Genomic DNA, 21,294 nt, shown 5'->3' with positions numbered 1-21,294 from the left:
AGGAGGAGGGGCAGCCTCGGCTGATTCCGTGACAGTACCCCACCCCTTGACGCGCGGCCCCAGCCGTGCGCCGACCCCGGCCTCAGGGACGGCCAGGAGGACACGGAGCAGGGCGAGTTGGATGACTCCGGTGGAAGTCCCTCAACATGGAGGGATCTAGGATGTCCCTCCTAGGGACCCAGCACCGTTCCTCCGGACCGTACCCCTCCCACTCCACGAGGTAGTGCAGGCCCCCCATCCGATGCCTTGAATCCAAGATGGAACGGACTGAGTATGCCGGAGCCCCCTCGATGTCCAACGGGGGCGGAGGAGCCTCTTGTATCTCACTCTCCTGGAGTGGACCAGCCACCACCGGCCTGAGGAGAGACACATGGAACGAGGGGTTAATGCGGTAATTAATGGGCAGTTGTAACCTATAGCATACCTCGTTCAATCTCCTCAGGACTTTAAATGGCCCCACAAACCGCCGACACAGCTTCCGGCAGGGCAGGCGAAGGGACAGGTTTCGGGTCGAGAGCCAGACCCGATCTCCTGGTGCATACACCGGAGCCTCACTGCGGTGGCGATCGGCGCTTGCCTTTTGCCACCTGATAACCCGCTGCAGATGGACATGCGCAGCGTTCCAGGTTTCTTCCGAGCGCCGAAACCACTCGTCCACCGCAGGGGCTTCGATCTGGCTCTGATGCCAAGGTGCCAGGACCGGCTGATAACCTAGCACACACTGGAAAGGCGTAAGGTTAGTGGAGGAGTGGCGGAGTGAGTTTTGGACTATCTCTGCCCAGGGAATATATCCTGACCATTCCTCCTGCAGGCCCTGGCAATAGGACGTCAGAAACCTACCCACATCCTGGTTCACTCTCTCCACCTGCCCGTTACTCTCGGGGTGAAAACCTGAGGTAAGGCTAATCAAGACCCCCAGACGTTCCATAAACGCCCTCCAGACTCTAGAAGTGAACTGGGGACCCCGATCAGACACTATATCCTCAGGCACCTCGTAGTGCTGGAAAACGTGTGTGAACAGGGAGTCAGCAGTTTGTAGGGCAGTAGGGAGACCTGGCATAGGAATGAGACGGCAGGCCTTCGAAAACCGATCAACAACGACCAAGATCGTCGTGTTCCCCTGGGAGGGGGGAAGGTCTGTGACAAAATCCACCGATAGGTGAAACCACGGCCATTGTGGAACGGGTAGGGGTTGTAACTTCCCTCTGGGCAGGTGTCTAGGTGCCTTACACTGGGCGCACACCGAGCAGGAGGAAACATAAACCCTCACGTCCTTAGCTAAAGTGGGCCACCAGTACTTCCCACTAAGGCAGTGCACTGTCCGACCAATAACAGGATGACCAGAGGAGGGTGACATGTGAGCCCAATATATCAATCAATCGCGAACCTCGAGCGGCACGTACCTCCGACCCTCTGGACACTGTGGGGGAGTAGGATCGGTACGTAACGCCCGCTCGATGTCCACATCAACCTCCCACACCACCGGTGCCACCAGACAAGACTCCGGGAGTATGGGAGTGGGCTCAATGGACCTCTCCTCTGTGTCATATAGTCGGTACAGGGCTTCTGCCTTAGCATTCTGTGACCCTGATCTATAAGGTGAGCTTAAATACAAATCGGGAGAGAAACATAGACCACCTTGCCTGGCGAGGATTCAGCCTCCTCGCTGCCTGGATGTACTCCAGGTTACGATGGTCAGTCAGAATGAGAAAAGGGTGTTTAGCCCCCTCAAGCCAATGCCTCCACACCTTCAGGGCCTGAACCACAGCCAACAGCTCCCTGTCCCCCACGTCATAACTGCGCTCCACCGGACTGAGCTTCTTAGAATAGATAGCACAGGGGCGGAGTTTTGGTGGCGTACCCGAGCGCTGAGACAGCACAGCACCGATCCCAGCCTCGGACGCATCCACCTCAACTTGGAACGCCAGAGGGATCCGGATGTGCCAGCACCGGAGCCGAGGTAAACAGGTCCTTCAGATGTCTAAACGTCCTGTCCGCCTCAGCCGACCACTGCAGACGCACCGGACCCCCCTTTAGCAGGGAGGTAATGGGAGCTGCTACCTGTCCAAAGCCCTGGATAAACCTCCGGTAGTAATTGGAAAAACCCAAGAACCGCTGCACTTCCTTCACCGTAGTGGGAGTCTGCTAATTACGCACGGCAGAAACGCGGTCAATCTCCATCTCGACCCCTGACACGGACAACCGATGTCCCAGGAAGGAGATGGACTCCTGGAAGAACATACATTTATCCGCCTTCGCATACAGGTCATGTTCTAACAGTCCACCAAGCACTCGACGCACCAGGGACACATGCTCGGCTCGTGTAGCGGAGTATATTAGAATGTCATCAATATACACCACTACACCCTGTCCATGCAAGTCCCGGAAAATCTCGTCCACAAATGATTGGAAGACTGAAGGAGCATTCATTAAACCGTATGGCATGACGAGGTAATCATAGTGACCCGAGGTGGTACTGAATGCTGTCTTCCACTCATCTCCCTCCCTAATGCGCAACAGGTTGTACGCGCTCCTGAGATCCAATTTTGTGAAGAATCGCGCCCTGTGTAATGACTCCGTCATACTAGCAATCAGAGGGAGAGGATAGCTGTATTTGATGGTGATCTGATTGAGACCACGGTAATCAATACACGGGCATAAACCCCCATCCTTCTTCTTCACAAAAAAGAAACTCGAGGACGCAGGGGAAGTGGACGGCCGTATTTATCCCTGTCTCAGAGATTCGGTGACGTATGTCTCCATAGCCGCCGTCTCCTCCTGAGCCAGAGGATACAAATGACTACGCGGAAGCGCAGCGCCTACTTGGAGGTCTATCGCACAATCGCCCTGTCGATGAGGTGGTAATTGAGTCGCCTTCTTTTTACAGAAGGCGAGTGCCAAATCGGCATACTCCGGTGGAATGTGCATGGTGGGAACTTGGTTCGGGCTTTCCACCGTCGTTGCCCCTACGGAAACATCTACACACCACCCGAAACACTGATCAGACCATCCCTTTGAGAGCCCTCTGTTGCCATGAAATGTTGGGGTCATGAGATGTTAACCAGGGAAGCCCCAACACCACGGGAAACGCAGGAAAATCAATCAAATACTAACGTAGTATCTCCTCATGACCCTCCTGCGTTTTCATCCTGAGCGGCGCTGTGACTTCCCTAATCAATCCTGACCCCAAAGGGTGGCTATCTAGGGCATGGATGGGGAAGGACACATCAACAGGTACAATAGGAATCCCTAACTTATAGGTGAATTGGCAATCGATAACATTCCCAGCTGCGCCTGAATCTACTAGCGCCTTATGCTGGGAGTGAGGAGAAACCTCGGGAAACACAACTTTAATACACATATGCGCAACAGAGAGCTCTGGGTGAGTTGGGTGCCTACTCACCTGGAATGACTCATCAGTGCACTGCCTACCACCTCGATTCCTAGGAGACCCTCCCCAGCACCGACCAGCAGTGTGTCCTCTGCGGCCACAGTTGGTGCAGGGGACGGCCTCCCTCCTGGTCTCTCTCCTGGTCTCCCTAGCACCAGCACCTCCGAGCTCCATAGGGGTTAGAATGGACGGCCCTGAATCCGGACGTCCGCGGGTAGCCAACAGGGTATCCAGGCGAATGGACATGTCCACCAGTTTGTCGAAGCTGAGTTTGGTGTCCCTGCAGGCCAATTCCCGACGCACGTCCTCCCTCAGGCTGCATCTGTAGTGGCCGATGAGGGCCCTCTCATTCCATCCCGCGTTGGCAGCCAGCGTCCGGAAGTCCAGCGCGAACTCCTGTGCACTCCTCCTCCCCTGTCTAAGGTGGAATAGACGCTCTCCCGCCGCTTTACCCTCTGGTGGATGATCGAATACTGCCCTGAAGCGGCGGGTGAACTCCGCATAGTTGACAGTAGCGACGTCTATTCCCCCCCACTCGGCATTGGCCCATTCCAGCGCCTTGCCAGACAGACAGGAGATGAGGGCGGACACGCTCTCGTATCCCGAGGGCACCGGGTGGATGGTTGCTAGGTAGAGTTCAACCTGGAGCAGGAAACCCTGACATGGCTGTGCCATCATAAGCCCTCGGGAGCGAGAGCCGAATCCCACTGGACTCCGGAGGTGAAGCGATGGGCATCGCCAATGGTGGTGGTATCGTTGGAGAAGGCGTAGGCAGACCCTCTCTTTCCTATCGCCCAATAGTGCTCACCACCTGTTCCATGGCGGTGCCGAGAGCCTGGATCATGGCCGCTTGGTGTTCGACGTGTTCCTCCATTGATCCAGCTGGCACCGCCGCTCCTGCTGACTCCATGAGTGTTGTGTGATTCTGTCAAGGTGACGTGTATGCTGGAAACGAAGTCAAGCGCAGGACACCAAACTACTGGCAGAACGTACTTTACTCAAACCAGTAAAGAAAGTACAAAACAAAACTCCAAACAGGGAGGAACAATAAACGCATACAACCAGCACTGCCGACCTAACTGAAAACAATCACACACAATAACCAATGAGAGACAGGGGGTTATAAAGGGAATAAAATATAACATAATGGGAAACAGGTGAAAACAATCAGGACAAACTAGACAAACACCGAAACATAGATCGGTGGCAGCTAGTCCTCCGGGGACGACGAATGCCGAAGCCTGCCCGAGCAAGGAGGAGGGGCAGCCTCGGCTGATTCCGTGACAGCATCATGTTATGGGTATGCTTGTCGTCGGCAAGGACTAGGGAGTTTTTTAGGATAAAAATAAACGGAATAGAGCTAAGCACCGGCAAAATCCTAGAGGAAAACCTGATTCAGTCTGCTTCACAACAGACACTGGGAGACAAATTCACCGTTCAGCAGGACAATAGCCTGCTGTTTACCAAGACATCACTGAATGTTCCTAAGTGGCCTAGTTACAGTTTTGACTTAAATTGTCTTGAAGACCTATGGCAAGACTTGAAAATGTCTGTCTAACAATGAGCTTGAAGAATAATTGTACAATCAAGCTGTGCAAAGCTCTTAAAGACTTACCCAGAAAGGCTCACAGCTAGGGCTGTGGCGGTCACGATATTTCGTCAGCCGGTGATTGTCAAGCAAATTACTGTCGGTATCACGGTAATTAACAAACAGATTTAGCATCTCCTGGCTTCCACACATAGCCTAAAAGCCACTGATGCAGACCTTTAGAACATTTACATTTGAAAAAGTCTAATAAATCCATGTATTATAGCCTAAACCTTCACAAAAAATCCATTATTTATTTTCTAAAGAAACATCATATGAAGAAAATGTGGTCTATGTCAGAAGAACAGAATAGCATAGTCTGAGTTTTCTTTATCTTAGTGTCACGATCGTCAAACACAGTGGACCAAGGCGCAGCGTGATATGCGAACATACTTTTAATTTGATTCACCACACGAAACAAAACAACAAAATGATAAGTGAAGTCCTTGGTTTACAACACAAAACCAACACGGAACAAGATCCCACAAAACACTGTGGAAAACAGGCTGCCTAAGTATGGTTCCCAATCAGACACAACAAGCAACAGCTGACACTCGTTGCCTCTGATTGAGAACCACCCTGGCCAACACAGAAACACATGAGCTAGATAAAGAACCTAGAACACAAACACATAGAATCTACACACCCTGGCTCAACATAACAGAGTCCCAGAGCAAGGGCGTGACAGTACCCCACCCCCCAAAGGCGCGGACTGCGACCGCGCCAAACATAAACCGAACAGGGGAGGGCCGGGTGGGCATTCCTCCTCGGAGGCGGTTCCGGCTCCGGGCTTGACCACCACCCTCCAACAATCCCCCCGTAGCGCCCCTGGTCCGGTCTGGCCCCGCTGGCTGGAGCTGGACTGGACATCGGTGGAGCGGATTGCTTAGGCTCCGATGTGGAGCAGCTGACCGGTACCTGACCAGCCACCGGTGACCCGACCAGGCACCGGTGACCCAGACACGGGCTGTGCCGGACTGACGACGCGCACCACAGGCTTGGTGCGGGGAGCAGGGACGGGCCGAACCGGGCTGACGAAGCGCACCACAGGCTTGGTGCGGGGAGCAGGAACGGGCCGGACCAGGCTGACGACGCGCACCCCTGGCTTGGTGCGGGGAGCAGGAACGGGCCGGACCGGGCTGACGATGCGCACCACAGGCTTGGTGCGGGGAGCAGGAACAGGCCGGGCCGGGCTGGCGACGCGCACCATTGGCTTGGTGCGGGGAGCAGGAACAGGCCGGGCCGGGCTGGCGACTCGCACCATTGGCTTGGTGCGGGGAGCAGGAACAGGCCGGGCTGGGCTGGCGACGCGCACCGTAGACTTGGTGCGAGAGGCAGGAACAGGCCGGACCGGGCTGGCGACACGCATCACAGGCTTGGTGCGGGGAGCAGGAGCAGGCTGGGCCGGGCTGGCGACGCGCACCATTGGCTTGGAGCGGGAGGCAGGAACAGGCCGGGCCGGGCTGGTGACGCGCACCATTGGCTTGGTGCGGGGAGCAGGAACAGGCCGGGCCGGGCTGGCGACGCGCACCATTGGCTTGGTGCGGGGAGCAGGAACAGGCCGGGCCGGGCTGGCGACGCGCACCATAGGCTTGGTGCGGGAGGCAGGAACAGGCCGGACCGGGCTGGCGACGAGCATCACAGGCTTGGTGCGAGGGACAGGAACAGGCCGGACCGCACTGGGAACACACACCACTGGCCTTACCCGGGGATCAGGAATGGGCCGGACCGGACTGGCAACACACCTCAGTACCTCTCGCCGTGCCTCTACATTTTCCTTCCCTCTACTCGCCAATGGCTCCCGTAACCCGGTGGCCTTCTCTCCTCGTCCACTAACTCGCCCCTTATCTGTCTCCAGCAGCCCCGTCGTCCACGGTGTGAGCCCCCCCCTAAAAATGTATTTGGCTTGTCTCTCCCCCGTGGATATGGCCTCCATGGCTCTCGCCAGACTCTCCATCCTCTGCTCCCAAGTCCAACCTATCTCCTCCTCACGCTGCTTGACCCAGTCGAGGTGGACATCCGCTAAAGTTACCTCCGGCGTGTACTCCTGGACACGCTGCTTGGTCCTGTATTGGTGGGATCTTCTGTCACGATCGTCAAACACAGTGGACCAAGGCGCAGCGTGATATGCGAACTTACTTTTAATTTGATTCACCACACGAAACAAAACAACAAAACGATACGTGAAGTCCTTGGGTTACAACACAAAACCAACACGGAACAAGATCCCACAAAACACTGTGGAAAACATGCTGCCTAAGAATGGTTCCCAATCAGAGACAACAAGCAACAGCTGACACTTGTTGCCTCTGATTGAGAACCACCCCGGCCAACACAGAAACACATGAGCTAGATAAAGAACCTAGAACACAAACACATAGAAACTACACACCCTGGCTCAACATAACAGAGTCCCAGAGCCAGGGCGTGACACTTAGGGCCTGATATGGCTATGCTATATGGCTATGGGTTACACTAGTTCATTTAGCAGACAAGATTTGCTACAATTCCATGGCATTATTATATATTATTTGATAGTATGAAGAATACAATTGAACAAAGCTGAATAAAATAGAAATATATATTTTCTCCAAACGATTTGAGGGAGTGCGCACATGCGGCTATTCTGTGTTGAGCGGTTAACAAAGAAATAGGTACTCCTATATGCTTAATTTAGAATTATTAATGTAACTTTAGTTGTTCTACAAACGTTGGGCTATATGATTTGATTTTTAATACATTGTAAGGCTGCACGATGCGACTCTAATGATGATTTGAAAAAAGTCGCTTGAAAGGCATGAGCTCTGCTTTGTTTTTTGTGCAGGCTGTACACACTTCATCAGTCTCTCATTCACAATTTGACATGCACTTGATAATGCCTCGAATTTCCCGGCGACATCCCCTTTGTGTGGCCGTAATGCACCCCAAAAAAAAATCCATGCCTTTTGTGGCCAGTGGCCGTTGTTCCCTTCTCCCTGAGTGTGGCGTGCTCTGAAGCACCTCTCACTCACATGGCTCTCCATCATGTGATCGGGTCTATCTCACAGGCTACAAGTTAAGACAAACACTTTGGGGACACAACTGCGCGCGTCCTTATCCAATTCCGAGGTGCATATTGAAGATATTGGAAGAACTGTCCACATTTATTTTTCGTCAGCCAACATGATGAGTAGGCCTAATGAACAGCAAAAGCACTAGCCTATGTCAATCTACGATCCCCCATAGTACAAAAGTTGAGCTATTCTATTCCAAACATAGTCTGGGACAGTTGTGGAATGCGATAGATCCCAAATGAATACATCCACTACCATAAAAAAAAACAATGTTTTTATGCCATGAGGCTGACGCAACAGATCAGAATGTTTAGCTTAAAATGTGATAAATTATTAGGCTATTTCTTCACATTATAAGTGCAGCAATGCACACACGGCAGTAGGTTATAAGCACAAATGTTCCATTAGCGGACCAAATGCAGTTATGCATGTAATGTTTTTATTATAAAGGTGCATTTTATGGTGGAAATGATGTTCCTTAAACGTGAAACTCACGCGCTACTTATGTATGCCAGTTAGGCTCTACACAACTTGTAAATCGGATTAATGTGCTTAATTTTAAGAAGTTACTTGGCCACTTTAATTTTGATTTAAACCTTATCAAAACATATAGGCCTATGGGCTAGGCTACATTGTCTCGTCTACTACAGCTCCCCCACTCCGGCGCCGATCTACTAACCACAGGTCCTGGCAACCCATCATTACAAACACCTGCAAACCATCATTACGCACACCTGCGCCACATCATGAGGCACACCTGGACTTCATCACTCCCTGATTACTTCCCCTTTATCTAGCACTCCGTTGTATCTCCCATTAGGTAGTAGTGTTTCCTGTTTTCAGGTTTAGATGCTATTCCTGTTTTTTGTATTCACTCTATGTTCGTTCCTATTAACCTCACCGACTGCACCTGCTTCCTGATTCCCTGCGTCTCCGTTACATACATGAGGTGTGCGACTATGATTAGAAAAAGTTGTTAAAAAAAGCCATTGTTTCTGGGCATCATTCACAAGTGATAATATATCATTCACAAGTGATAGACTAATATTGTCACCCATCAGACTATTCTTGATTTAATCTTGTCTTTATATACGAAATAAAATATGTGTGAAATGTGTTTTGATTTAGAATGAACCATTATCATGCACCTGTCTCAAAACAGGGGCAGGGGAAAAAATTTAATGTAATCTATGTACATAAATAGTGAATGGAGTACCCTTTTCCCGTGGTTCATTTTCAGGCCAGCCAGGTAGTCTATACTCCTGTTGTAAAGATAAGCAATGTGCTTAATATTAGGAAAGTTGAAAAATAAATACAGTGGGGGGAAAAAGTATTTAGTCAGCCACCAATTGTGCAAGTTCTCCCACTTAAAAAGATAAGAGAGGCCTGTAATTTTAATCAACTATGACAGACAAATTAAGAAAAAAAAATCCAGAAAATCACATTGTAGGATTTTTAATGAATTTATTTGCAAATGATGGTGGAAAATAAGTATTTGGTCACCTACAAACAAGCAAGATTTCTGGCTCTTACAGACCTGTAACTTCTTCTTTAAGAGGCTCCTCTGTCCTCCACTCGTTACCTGTATTAATGGCACCTGTTTGAACTTGTTATCAGTATAAAAGACACCTGTCCACAACCTCAAAAAGTCACACTCCAAACTCCACTATGGCCAAGACCAAAGAGCTGTCAAAGGACACCAGAAACAAAATTGTAGACCTGCACCAGGCTGGGAAGACTGAATCTGCAATAGGTTAGCAGCTTGGTTTGAAGAAATCAACTGTGGGAGCAATTATTAGGAAATGGAAGACATACAAGACCACTGATAATCTCCCTCGATCTGGGGCTCCACGCAAGATCTCACCCCGTGGGGTCAAAATGATCACAAGAACAGTGAGCAAAAATCCCAGAACCACACGGGGGGACCTAGTGAATGACCTGCAGAGAGCTGGGACCAAAGTAACAAAGCCTACCATCAGTAACACTACGCCGCCAGGGACTCAAATCCTGCAGTGCCAGACGTGTCCCCCTGCTTAAGCCAGTACATGTCCATGCCCGTCTGAAGTTTGCTAGAGTGCATTTGGATGATCCAGAAGAGGATTGGGAGAATGTCATATGGTCAGATGAAACCAAAATATAACTTTTTGGTAAAAACTCAACTTGTCGTGTTTGGAGGACAAAGAATGCTGAGTTGCATCCAAAGAACACCATACCTACTGTGAAGCATGGGGGTGGAAACATCATGCTTTGGGGCTGTTTTTCTGCAAAGGGACCAGGACGACTGATCCGTTTAAAGGAAAGAATGAATGGGGCCATGTATCGTGAGATTTTGAGTGAAAACCTCCTTCCATCAGCAAGGGCATTGAAGATGAAACGTGGCTGGGTCTTTCAGCATGACAATGATCCCAAACACACCGCCCGGGCAACGAAGGAGTGGCTTCGTAAGAAGCATTTCAAGGTCCTGGAGTGGCCTAGCCAGTCTCCAGATCTCAACCCCACAGAAAATCTTTGGAGGGAGTTGAAAGTCCGTGTTGCCCAGCGACAGCCCCAAAACATCACTGCTCTAGAGGAGATCTGCATGGAGGAATGGGCCAAAATACCAGCAACAGTGTGTGAAAACCTTGTGAAGACTTACAGAAAACGTTTGACCTGTGTCATTGCCAACAAAGGGTATATAACAAAGTATTGAGAAACTTTTGTTATTGACCAAATAGTTATTTTCCACCATAATTTGCAAATAAATTCATAAAAAATCCTACAATGTGATTTTCTGGATTTTTTTTTCTCATTTTGTCTGTCATAGTTGACGTGTACCTATGATGAAAATGACAGGCCTCTCTCATCTTTTTAAGTGGGAGAACTTGCACAATTGGTGGCTGACTAAATACTTTTTTTCCCCCACTGTAGGAGACTCTACGTTTTGTTTTATGAGATAATATCAGTCAGTTAACATGACCTTTATGAATTATGATTTTTTTGACATTGTAGAAGACATCCAAACTATGAAATAACACACATGGAATCATGTAGTAACAAATCAAAAGATATGTTATATTTGAGATTCTTCAAATAGCCATCCTTTGCCTTGATGACAGCTTTGCACACTCTTGGCATTCTCTCAACAAGCTTCATGTGGTAGTCACCTGGAATGCATTTCAATTAACAGGGGTCCCTTGTTAAAAGTTAATTTGTGGAATTTCTTTCCTCCTTAACGCAGGGGGTGGGGGTATACAGAAGATAGCCCTATTTGAAAAAAGACCAAGTCCATATTATGGCAAGAACAGCTCAAATAAGCATACTTTAAGACATGAAGGTCAGTCAATATTGAACATTTCAAGAACTTTTAAAGTTTCTTCAAGTGCAGTCGCAAAAACCATCAAGTGCTATGATGAAACTGGCTCTCATGAGGACTTCCACAACAATGGAGTTCCCATCGTAAAGCATGGAGGAGGACGTGTTATGGTGTGGGGGTGTTTTGCTGGTGACACTGTCTGTGATTTATTTAGAATTCAAGGCACACTAAACCAGCATGGCTACCACAGCATTCTGCAGCAATACGCCATCCAATCTGGTTTGGGCTTAGTGGGACTATCATTTGTTTTTCAACAGGACAATGACCCAACACACCTCCAGGCTGTGTAAGGGCTATTTTACCAAGAAACAAAGTGATGGAGTGCTGCATCAGATGACCTGGCCGCCACAATCCTCCGACCTCAACCCAGTTGAGATGGTTTGGGATGAGTCGGACGGCAGAGTGAAGGAAAAGCAGCCAACAAGTGCTCAGCATATGTGGGAACTCCTTCAAGACTGTTGGAAAAGGATTCCAGGTGAAACTGTTTGAGAGAATGCCAAGAGTGTGCAAAGCTGTCATCAAGGCAAAGGGTGGCTATTTTGAAGAATATCAAATATAAAATATATTTTGATTAGTTTAACAATTTTTTGGTTACTACAAGATTCCATATGTGTTATTTCATAGTTTTGATGTCTTCACAATTATTCTACAATGTAAAAAATAGTAAAAATAAAGAAAAAGTATTGAATGAGTAGGTGTGTCCAAACGTATGATTGGTACTGTGTAAAATCTCCTAAGCCTTTGTTTACCACATACTTGATTTTTGGCATTTATCCAAAAATCCTCCAAAAAAAACAGTAATTTCTCTATAGGCCATTACTATTGCTTTCTATTTGCAAGCTCTAACTGGATATAAAAGTGGGGCAGGATAGGAAGAAATGGTGCCTTCTAGTGGTCAAAACGTGATACTATCACACTGTTTTTATGGGGAAAATGTGAACAACTTCAATAACTAATTTCTCTGAACAGGGGAAAATAATCATCATCAGATTCACTGGGAATACATTACATAGTATGAAGAAACAATTCTCCAAGATACAGCTTAATACTACTTGTCAAACATAGAGAACTGGGTAACACTTCATCATAGTTACAGTGTAATAACAACATGTAACTGGTAGTAATTGTGGTATATAATTACAGAGGTGTAACAATTAATGCTTGTTACCATGCTTGTTACAAATGGGCAGGTTTCCACTAAATTCACCAACTTAGTGTTTTGCTTCTTCTCAGCTGCATACAGTAAGAACTGTCACAAAGGTTGTGATCCCACTTGGATGCGCTGGGTGTCTGAGAGATTATAGCCTATGCTCAATAGGCTCTAATTACTTACCCTTGAAATATATCTCCACTCAGGTTGTTGCTAGAACTTGACCCCAAAATAAAGTGTACCATATGGGTTAACTTGGTTGAGCAAGTAAAAACAGGTCAATATGCCAACCTCACTGAATGGGATCTAATATAGGTGGCATCCCAGATGTGGAAGAATACACTATTTCAAAGCAAAGTACAAGCAATGTTTGCTCTTACTGAGGGAAGGAGGTTGTTCGCCAAGATCTCGCGATACATGGCCCCATCCATCCTCCCCTCAATACGGTGCAGTCGTCCTGTCCCCTTTGCAGAAAAGCATCCCCAAAGAATGATGTTTCCACCTCCATGCTTCACGGTTGGGATGGTGTTCTTGGGGTTGTAATCATCCCTCTTCTTCCTCCAAACATGGCGAGTGGAGTTTAGACCAAAAAGCTCTATTTTTGTCTCATCAGACCACATGACCTTCTCCCATTCCTCCTCTGGATCATCCAGATGGTCATTGGCAAACTTCAGACGTGCCTGAACATGCGCTGGCTTGAGCAGGGGGACCTTGCGTGCGCTGCAGGATTTTAATCCATGACGGCGTAGTGTGTTACTAATGGTTTTCTTTGAGACTGTGGTCCCAGCTAATAATTGCGGCAACAGTTGTTGCCTTCTCACCAAGCTGCTTGCCTATTGTCCTGTAGCCCATCCCAGCCTTGTGTAGGTCTACAATTTTATGCCTGATGTCCTTACACATCTCTCTGGTCTTGGCCATTGTGGAGTGGTTGGAGTCTGTTTGATTGAGTGTGTGGACAGGTGGCTTTTATACAGGTAACGAGTTCAAACAGGTACAGTTAATACAGGTATTGAGTGGCGAACAGGAGGGCTTTTTAAAGAAAAACTAACAGGTCTGTGAGAGCCGGAATTCTTACTGGTTGGTAGGTGATCAAATACTTATGTCATGCAATAAAATGCAAATGAATTACTTAAAAATAATACAATGTGATTTTCGTGATTTTTGTTTTAGATTCCGCCTCTCACAGTTGAAGTGTACCTATGATAAAAATTACAGACCTCTACATGCTTTGTAAGTAGGAAAACCTACCTTTTAATATTTTACATCTCATGTCACCCCGCTCCTCCGCACACTCCACTGGCTTCCAGTTGAAGCTCGCATCTGCTACAAGACCATGGTGCTTGCCTACGGAGCTGTGAGGGGAACGGCACCTCCGTACCTTCAGGCTCTGATCAGTCCCTACACCCAAACGAGGGCACTGCGTTCATCCACCTCTGGCCTGCTGGCTCCCCTACCTCTGCGGAAGCATAGTTCCCGCTCAGCCCAGTCAAAACTGTTCGCTGCTCTGGCACCCCAATGGTGGAACAAGCTCCCTCACGACGCCAGGACAGCGGAGTCACTCACCACCTTCCGGAGACATTTGAAACCCCACCTCTTTAAGGAATACCTGGGATAGGATAAAGTAATCCTTCTACCCCCACCCCCCCCCTTTAGTCCAACCCCCCCCCCCCCCCCAAAAAATAAATAAATAAATAAATAAAACATTGTAAAGTGGTTATCCCACTGGCTATAAGGGGAATGCACCTATTTGTAAGTCGCTCTGGATAAGAGCGTCTGCTAAATGACGTAAATGTAAATGTAAATGTAAAAACCTGCAAAATCAGCAGTGTATCAAATACTTCCCACTGTATTTGTATATACAGTCATACTTGACATAGCACATTCTTAATGTATACTGTGTATATGCTATTGTGTACATATCAGTTGTATTACTATGCATACTACCTTCTTCTAATTACTTGCTATTTTTTATTTGACCTTTGTTTATTATTGATATTAATATTGTACTGCAATGTTGAGGAATGTATGTGACGAATGAAAGGAGATGAGGAGTATTTTTCTCTGCTTTACTCCGCTCATACAGAGTAATAAAGGCCTTGTTCACTAATTCTGTTTATATATATATTTATTTATTTAATGTTAATTTAATTTTAATTAGATTTATCAGGGGGTGCTGCAGCACCCTCAGCACTCCTACTTCCTGCGGCTATGGATATAGCCAATTTTGACTTTGTACCTGTGGTAACTAGTGACAACCCCCTGGATGGGGAGGGCATGGCATGTCCATTCTCTGTTCTCTTTTCACTTGGGAGCGAGATGCAAAGTTAAATCTTTGCTAGGATGAAGTTGAACCTGTCTTCAAACATGCCCTTTAGTAGGCCTACAAAGAGGGATTTGAAAACGATTCACACACAATAACATACAAACAGACATGCTCATTATAAAACCAGTAGGTCTACATGTCTTGAAGCACTAAGAAAGCTGACGTGTGGCATGTCAATCAGAGCCTCAAGGCTCATTGTTAAAGGTGTAGCCTGCTGATAAACAAGAACTTCCATAAAAAACGGTTTCTGGATGCTGTGGCAAAAACATACAATTTTTCATCAGGTTGTGATGCAAAGGTTGCCTACATCTGCGCAATTTTTGTAACTTTCTGACATTTCTTCTTTAACTCATCCCCTCCCCAAAACGCATACTATACTGCCCCATTGATACCAATCTAACACAAACTAAACCACTCCTTCTAGTTTCAATATCTTTAATTGTTCACTGGAAAACCTGCTGGATCACCGTTTCAGAGATCTGTATTGGTCATGGCTGCAGGCAAATAGTCTTCCTTGTGATCCTAGAGCTAACTCAAACTAACTCAGCTTCATTCCAGAGTCACCCCACCTTTGTCACGCGGCGATGGTGCAATTCATCAGCTCGCTCCAAGAAAGTCAAATGGTGATTTAGTCTAGCTCCAAAGATAGCTGTGCTATGCCTAGGTGGGGACATTCTTCTTAGCTGCTGTCAGTCTACACATCATCCCAGAGAAGTAGCACTAAAGTCGTATATGATGTTGCAGCACCATGGGGGCCTGAGTTGAAATGAAAACTTGTGATATTGGTAGCCTACATCATAACAGAACAGGTATGGTGCTCTGCTCTTCAAAGCTTGTGTTTGTCAGATGAAATAGGATCAAACTGTTCAGATGACATTCAGCCGTCATTGCTATGGGAATAGGCTACCATTATGTATTGTTTTTTAAACTGCAGAAAATGTTGTTAAAGTGATTAATTTACTTTAACAAGGATGGATAAATTAATGTAACAATGAAGGACAAAACGATATCACCCTCAGAACAATATTAGAATCAAGAGTATATTGCCTTTGGGATTTCTAATAGCAAATAATTATTTTTTTAATCAATTTCTTTATGACAAGAACATCTCTCAATGCATAGACCTGAGGAGACACAACTGCCTCTTTTGTTCGTCTGATGATTCAAATAGATTAGAAATGTAAAACAAACGTTTAGATAAACCCATCCCACTGGGCACAGACTGCAGTTCAATATCTAGTTTTGATCTACATTTGGTTTAGTTGTCAACTATGAATTCAACGTGAACTCAACCAAAAATGTCACCATGTCATTGGATTTAGGTTAAAAGTTAGGTGAAGAAAAGATTGCCCTTACAATGATGACTTTTGCAAATCCAATTAGTTTTTCACGTTGATTCAACGTCATGACACAGATATCTTTGGTTCAAATGTCGTGGAAACAATGTTGATTCAACCAGTTTTGGGCCAATGGGATGATAATAACAACCTTTGTAAAGAACTTGTTCAGTGAGAAACGCCACCCACAACTATTCTCTCTGAGAACTAGTCAGATGTGTGAATGGTGATGGGTATGTCAGACCAGAAGGAAGTAGGTTTCAGTATCAAGGACTCTTCTCTAAAACTTTACTGTCTCTGCATCTTTATTGATGGAACAAATTAGAACTCAGGATAAGCCTTCATTTAACATTCATTTATTAGTTCTCGCCTGGCCATAAGGGACTGAAAGATTTAAGCTACTGTTTGTCTGTGTTGAATATGAATGTGATGATGTTGATAGGCCTATCTCTTAGGGCTGGGCATGAGTAATCGAAATGACATCAAAAGTAAATCTATAACCATAGTTTTCTTTTCAAATGCTGTAAAACTATTTGGTCTAAATTTTGTCTTGAAGACAACCTTAATTTTCTTTGAGTTCCATATGTACATGTGCATTTGCAGGACGCACAAAAAAAAAATAACCAAGCCAAACATCACACAGTTCTACTCCCTAAATTACCTTTCCTCTCCATGTCTCACTCACTCAAATGCGTTCTGACCGCTCCCTCTACACACGCGTTCTGTGTGGGCCTAAATAAATGCCTATTAAGACATATTTAACTGATGGGATATAAGCTACATTCCTTGCCAAATGACAACAGTGCTAGCTGTGCCACTAGAGATCCTTGTTTGAGTCCAGGTGCTGTCGCAGCCGGCCGCGACCGGGAGACCCATGGGGCGGCGCACAATTGGCCCAGCATCGTCCAGGTTAGGGGGGGGTTTGGCCGGCAGGGATGTTCTTGTCCCATCGCGCACTAGCGACTCCTGTGGCGGGCACAGTGCACGCTGACACGGTCGCCAGGTGTACGGTGTTTCCTCCGATACATTGGTGCAGCTGGCTTCCGGGTTAAGCGGGCATTGTGTCAAGAAGCAGTGCGGCTGGGTTGTGTTTCGGAGGACGCACGGGTCTCAAACTTCGCCTCTCCCGAGTCTGTACGGAGTTGCAGCGATGGGACAAGACTGCAACTACCAATTGCATACAATGAAAAAGGGGTAAAAAAAATAAAATATAATGGTTTTAAATCCGAATTTAAGAAACGAAATTGTTTATGACTTTGTGGCTCTGGTAACTAACGTCAGTGGCGACCCTACTTTGCGAACTGCTAGTGGAATTTGGAATTGGTTAGCCTAGGCTATTTTCATCAGAATCATTAAGCCTAGGCCTACTCACAAAACAGATGTCCTCGCCATAATTCAGTGTTCAATGTAGAATTGTTAATCCATTTAGAAAATTGCAAGGGACAGTTATAATAAACTAAATTGAATGTCTGTATATCGAAAAGAAGACATAATTTGCATGTAACTCTGAAAAATGTGGCAAATTGAGCCCCGTTTCAAATGGTCACTCTTTGAGAATAACCTCCAGACGCGACATGCGAATTATTTTCTATTTTATTCTGTTATATTACATCATGTTTTTTTAAACTATAAAATTGATGACTTGGCTGTGATAAGGGCTCGGGAAATGAGACTGTCTTGTCTGCTAAATTAACAAAACAAGGCCCTGCCATTGCACAACCATAGGCTTCTACAAGCAAGTGCCACACTGCTGAGGTTACTACCTTTTTGAAGATCGTTTTCCACCATATAATATAACCAGCTGATATTACAGTTTCAATAAATTAATCTTAAATGGCACTTTTTATTGACTGAATATATATGAGGCAATTTATCAATTAGGATTCATTATCTGTAATGGTTATGATAAATTAGGCATTGTTGCTCACTGTTGGCATATACAGTTGAAGTCGGAATTTTACATTCACTTAGGTTGGAGTCATTAAAACTCGTTTTAACTTGGTGCTTGGCTGCCAATTATCAAATAAAAATGATCTTGCTCTCATCCATATCTCATCATATAACCTACCCTGTCCACTTTATGAGCGAACTGTTGCCTAGAGCAGTTACAGTTGAAGTCGGAAGTTTACATACACTTAGGTTGGAGTCATTAAAACTCGTTTTTCAACCACTCCACAAATGTGTTCTTAACAAACTATAGTTTCGGCAAGTTGGTTAGGACATCTACTTTGTGCATGACACAAGTCATTTTTCCAACAATTGTTTACAGACAGATTATTTCACTTATAATTCAATGTATCACAATTCCAATGGGTCAGAAGTTTGCATACACTAAGTTGACTGTGCCTTTAAACAGCTTGGAAAATTCCAGAAAATGAAATCATGACTTTAGAAGCTTCTGATAGGCTAATTGACATTATTTGCATCAATTGGAGGTGTACCTGTGGATGTATTTCAAGGCCTACCTTCAAACTCAGTGCTTCTTTGCTTGACATCATGGGAATATCAAAAGATTTGTAGACCTCCACAAGTCTGGTTCATCCTTGGGAGCAATTTCCAAACACCTGAAGGTTCCACGTTCATCTGTACAAACAATAGTACGCAAGTATAAACACCATGGGACCACGCAGCCGTCATACCGCTCAGGAAGGAGGCGCATTCTGTCTCCTAGAGATGACTGTACTTTGGTGCGAAAAGTGCAAATCAATCCCAGAACAACAGCAAATGACCTTGTGAAGATTATGGAGGAAACCGGTACAAAAGTATTTATATCCACAGTAAAACGAGTCCTATATCGACATAACCTGAAAGGCCGCTCAGCAAGGAAGAAGCCACTGCTCCAAAACCGCCATAAAAATGCCAGACTACAGTTTGCAACTGCACATGGGGACAAAGATTGTACTTTTTGGAGAAATGTCCTCTGGTCTGATGAAACAAAAATAGAACTGTTTGGCCATAATGACCATCGTTATGTTTGGAGGAAAAGGGGGTGGCTTGCAAGCCGAAGAACACCATCCCAACCGTGAAGCACGGGGGTGACAGCATCATGCTGTGGGGGTGCTTTGCTGCAGGAGGGACTGGTGCACTTCACAATATCGATGGCATCACGAGGAAGGAAAATTATGTGGATATATTGAAGCAACATCTCAAGACATCAGTCAGGAAGTTAAAGCTTGATCGCAAATGGGTCTTCCAAATTGACAATGACCCCAGGACAATGACTTAAGGACAAGAAAGTCAAAGTATTGGAGTGGCCATCACAATGCCCTGACCTCAATCCTATAGAAAATGTGTGGGCAGAACTGAAAAACATGTGCGAGCAAGGAGGCCTACAAACCTGACTCAGTTACACCAGCTCTGTCAGGAGGAATGGGCCAAAATTCAACAACTTATTGTGAGAAGCTTGGGGAAGGCTACCCGAAATGTTTGACATAAGTTAAACAATTGAAAGGCAACGCTACGAAATACTAATTGAGTGTATGTAAACTTCTGACCCACTGGGAATGTGATGAAAGAAATAAAAGATGAAATAAATCATTCTCTCTACTATTATTCTGACATTTCACATTCTTAAAATAAAGTGGTGATCCTAACTGACCTAAGACAGGGCATTTCTACTAGGATTAAATGTCAGGAATTGTGAAAAACTGAGTTTAAATGTATTTGGCTAAGGTGTATGTAAACTTCCAACTTCAACTGTAGATAAATGCCCACATATTTTTTTCCAGTGATGCCCTTGTTCTAAAAATATATATATTTTTATTGGAGTACTCCAGTACTCGAAAGACAAATCATGCTAGTAGTCCAACAGTCGAAAAAGGTAATAATAAATAATAATAAATAATAAATGCCATTTAGCAGACGCTTTTATCCAAAGCGACTTACAGTCATGCGTGCATAATTTTTTTTTTTGTGTATGGGTGGTCCCGGGGATCGAACCCACTACCTTAGCGTTACAAGCGCCGTGCTCTACCAGCTGAGCTACAGAGGTAAAATGCCCATCCCTACTATCTCTTACTCCTCACCTCCTCTCCCCTTCTCCTTCTCTTGACCCAGACCCAGCCATGAGGGACCGTCTGAGCCACTTACAGGATCTGTCCCAGTCGAATGGCCATGTGGAGCAGATGGTCTACGCTGAGTCCGGGGAGTCCATCTCTGGGGACTCCTTTAGCAACGTGGACCTGGAGGAGGAACTCCATCACCAGGCCGTGGTGTGGGACAACACCCCTGAATTGGAGGAGGTCTTCTCCCAGTCCCAGGAGGTCCACCGTGAGGTCCAGCTCATCCTCCTGGAGGTCAAACGTCTCCGCGAGCAGAACGCCCGCATGCTCCAGGGCACCACTAGCATGATGGTCATTAAGAGGGACTCCAACGCCATCGCAGCTGACATCAAGGCCCGCGCTGAGGGTGTGCTGATGCGACTCAAGGACATGGACGCCGCAGGGCGGGAGCTGGAGGTAGAACACGGCTCCAACACCGCCGTGACTCGCATTGCCAGGACCCAATATGTCTGCCTGAGCAACGGCTTCCGTGATGCCATGTTCGACTACAACGAGGCAGAGATGAGCCACCGGGAGAGCTGCAAGGCTCACATCCAGAGGCAGATGGAGATCGTGGGGATGGAGGTGACGGGCGAGGAAGTGGAGGAGATGATCGAGACAGGCCATTGGAACGTCTTCAATGAGAACATCCTGTCGGAGGGCAAGACGGTGCACTCAGCACTCAACCAGATCGAGAGCCGCCACCGGGAGCTGCTAGACCTGGAGAGCAGGATCCAGAGCATCCATGAGATCTTCCTGGATGTGGCTCTGCTGGTGGAGGAGCAGGGCCCCATGATGAACACCATCCAGGCCAACATACAGAAGACAGACATGGCCATCCAAGAGGTTCTGGTCAAACTCAGCAAGGCCAAGCGCCACAACAAGAACAACCCCTTCAAGAAGATGTTCTGCAGCTGCTTCCCCTGCGTCAACTGAGGCAAAGACTGGGAAGTCTGAGGGATGTTCCATAGAGGTGGAAATATGTAGAAGGATTATATGGGCATGTACAACTCAGAAGTTGGTTTAAATGGTATATTAATGTCAATTGGAGATTTATGCG

General features: G+C 46.5%; 1 protein-coding gene across 1 annotated transcript; it reads left to right on the top strand.

Annotated features, from left to right (window-relative positions):
- Positions 1–15,623: 15,623 nt before the first annotated feature.
- On the top strand, positions 15,624–21,170 carry LOC311108121 (syntaxin-11-like; the record flags this gene model as incomplete). Its single annotated transcript, XM_084150758.1, has 2 exons — positions 15,624–15,666; positions 20,251–21,170. 2 exons carry the CDS (start codon positions 15,624–15,626, stop codon positions 21,168–21,170), a joined length of 963 nt encoding a protein of 320 aa, XP_084006884.1.
- Between the last annotated feature and the right edge of the window lie 124 nt (positions 21,171–21,294).

Source organism: Coregonus lavaretus, assembly GCF_964263955.1.
Source record: "Coregonus lavaretus genome assembly, chromosome: 33".
Taxonomy (NCBI): domain Eukaryota; kingdom Metazoa; phylum Chordata; class Actinopteri; order Salmoniformes; family Salmonidae; genus Coregonus; species Coregonus lavaretus.
Note: the sequence above shows the minus strand (reverse complement) of the source record. Positions and strands in the feature narration are given on the sequence as shown.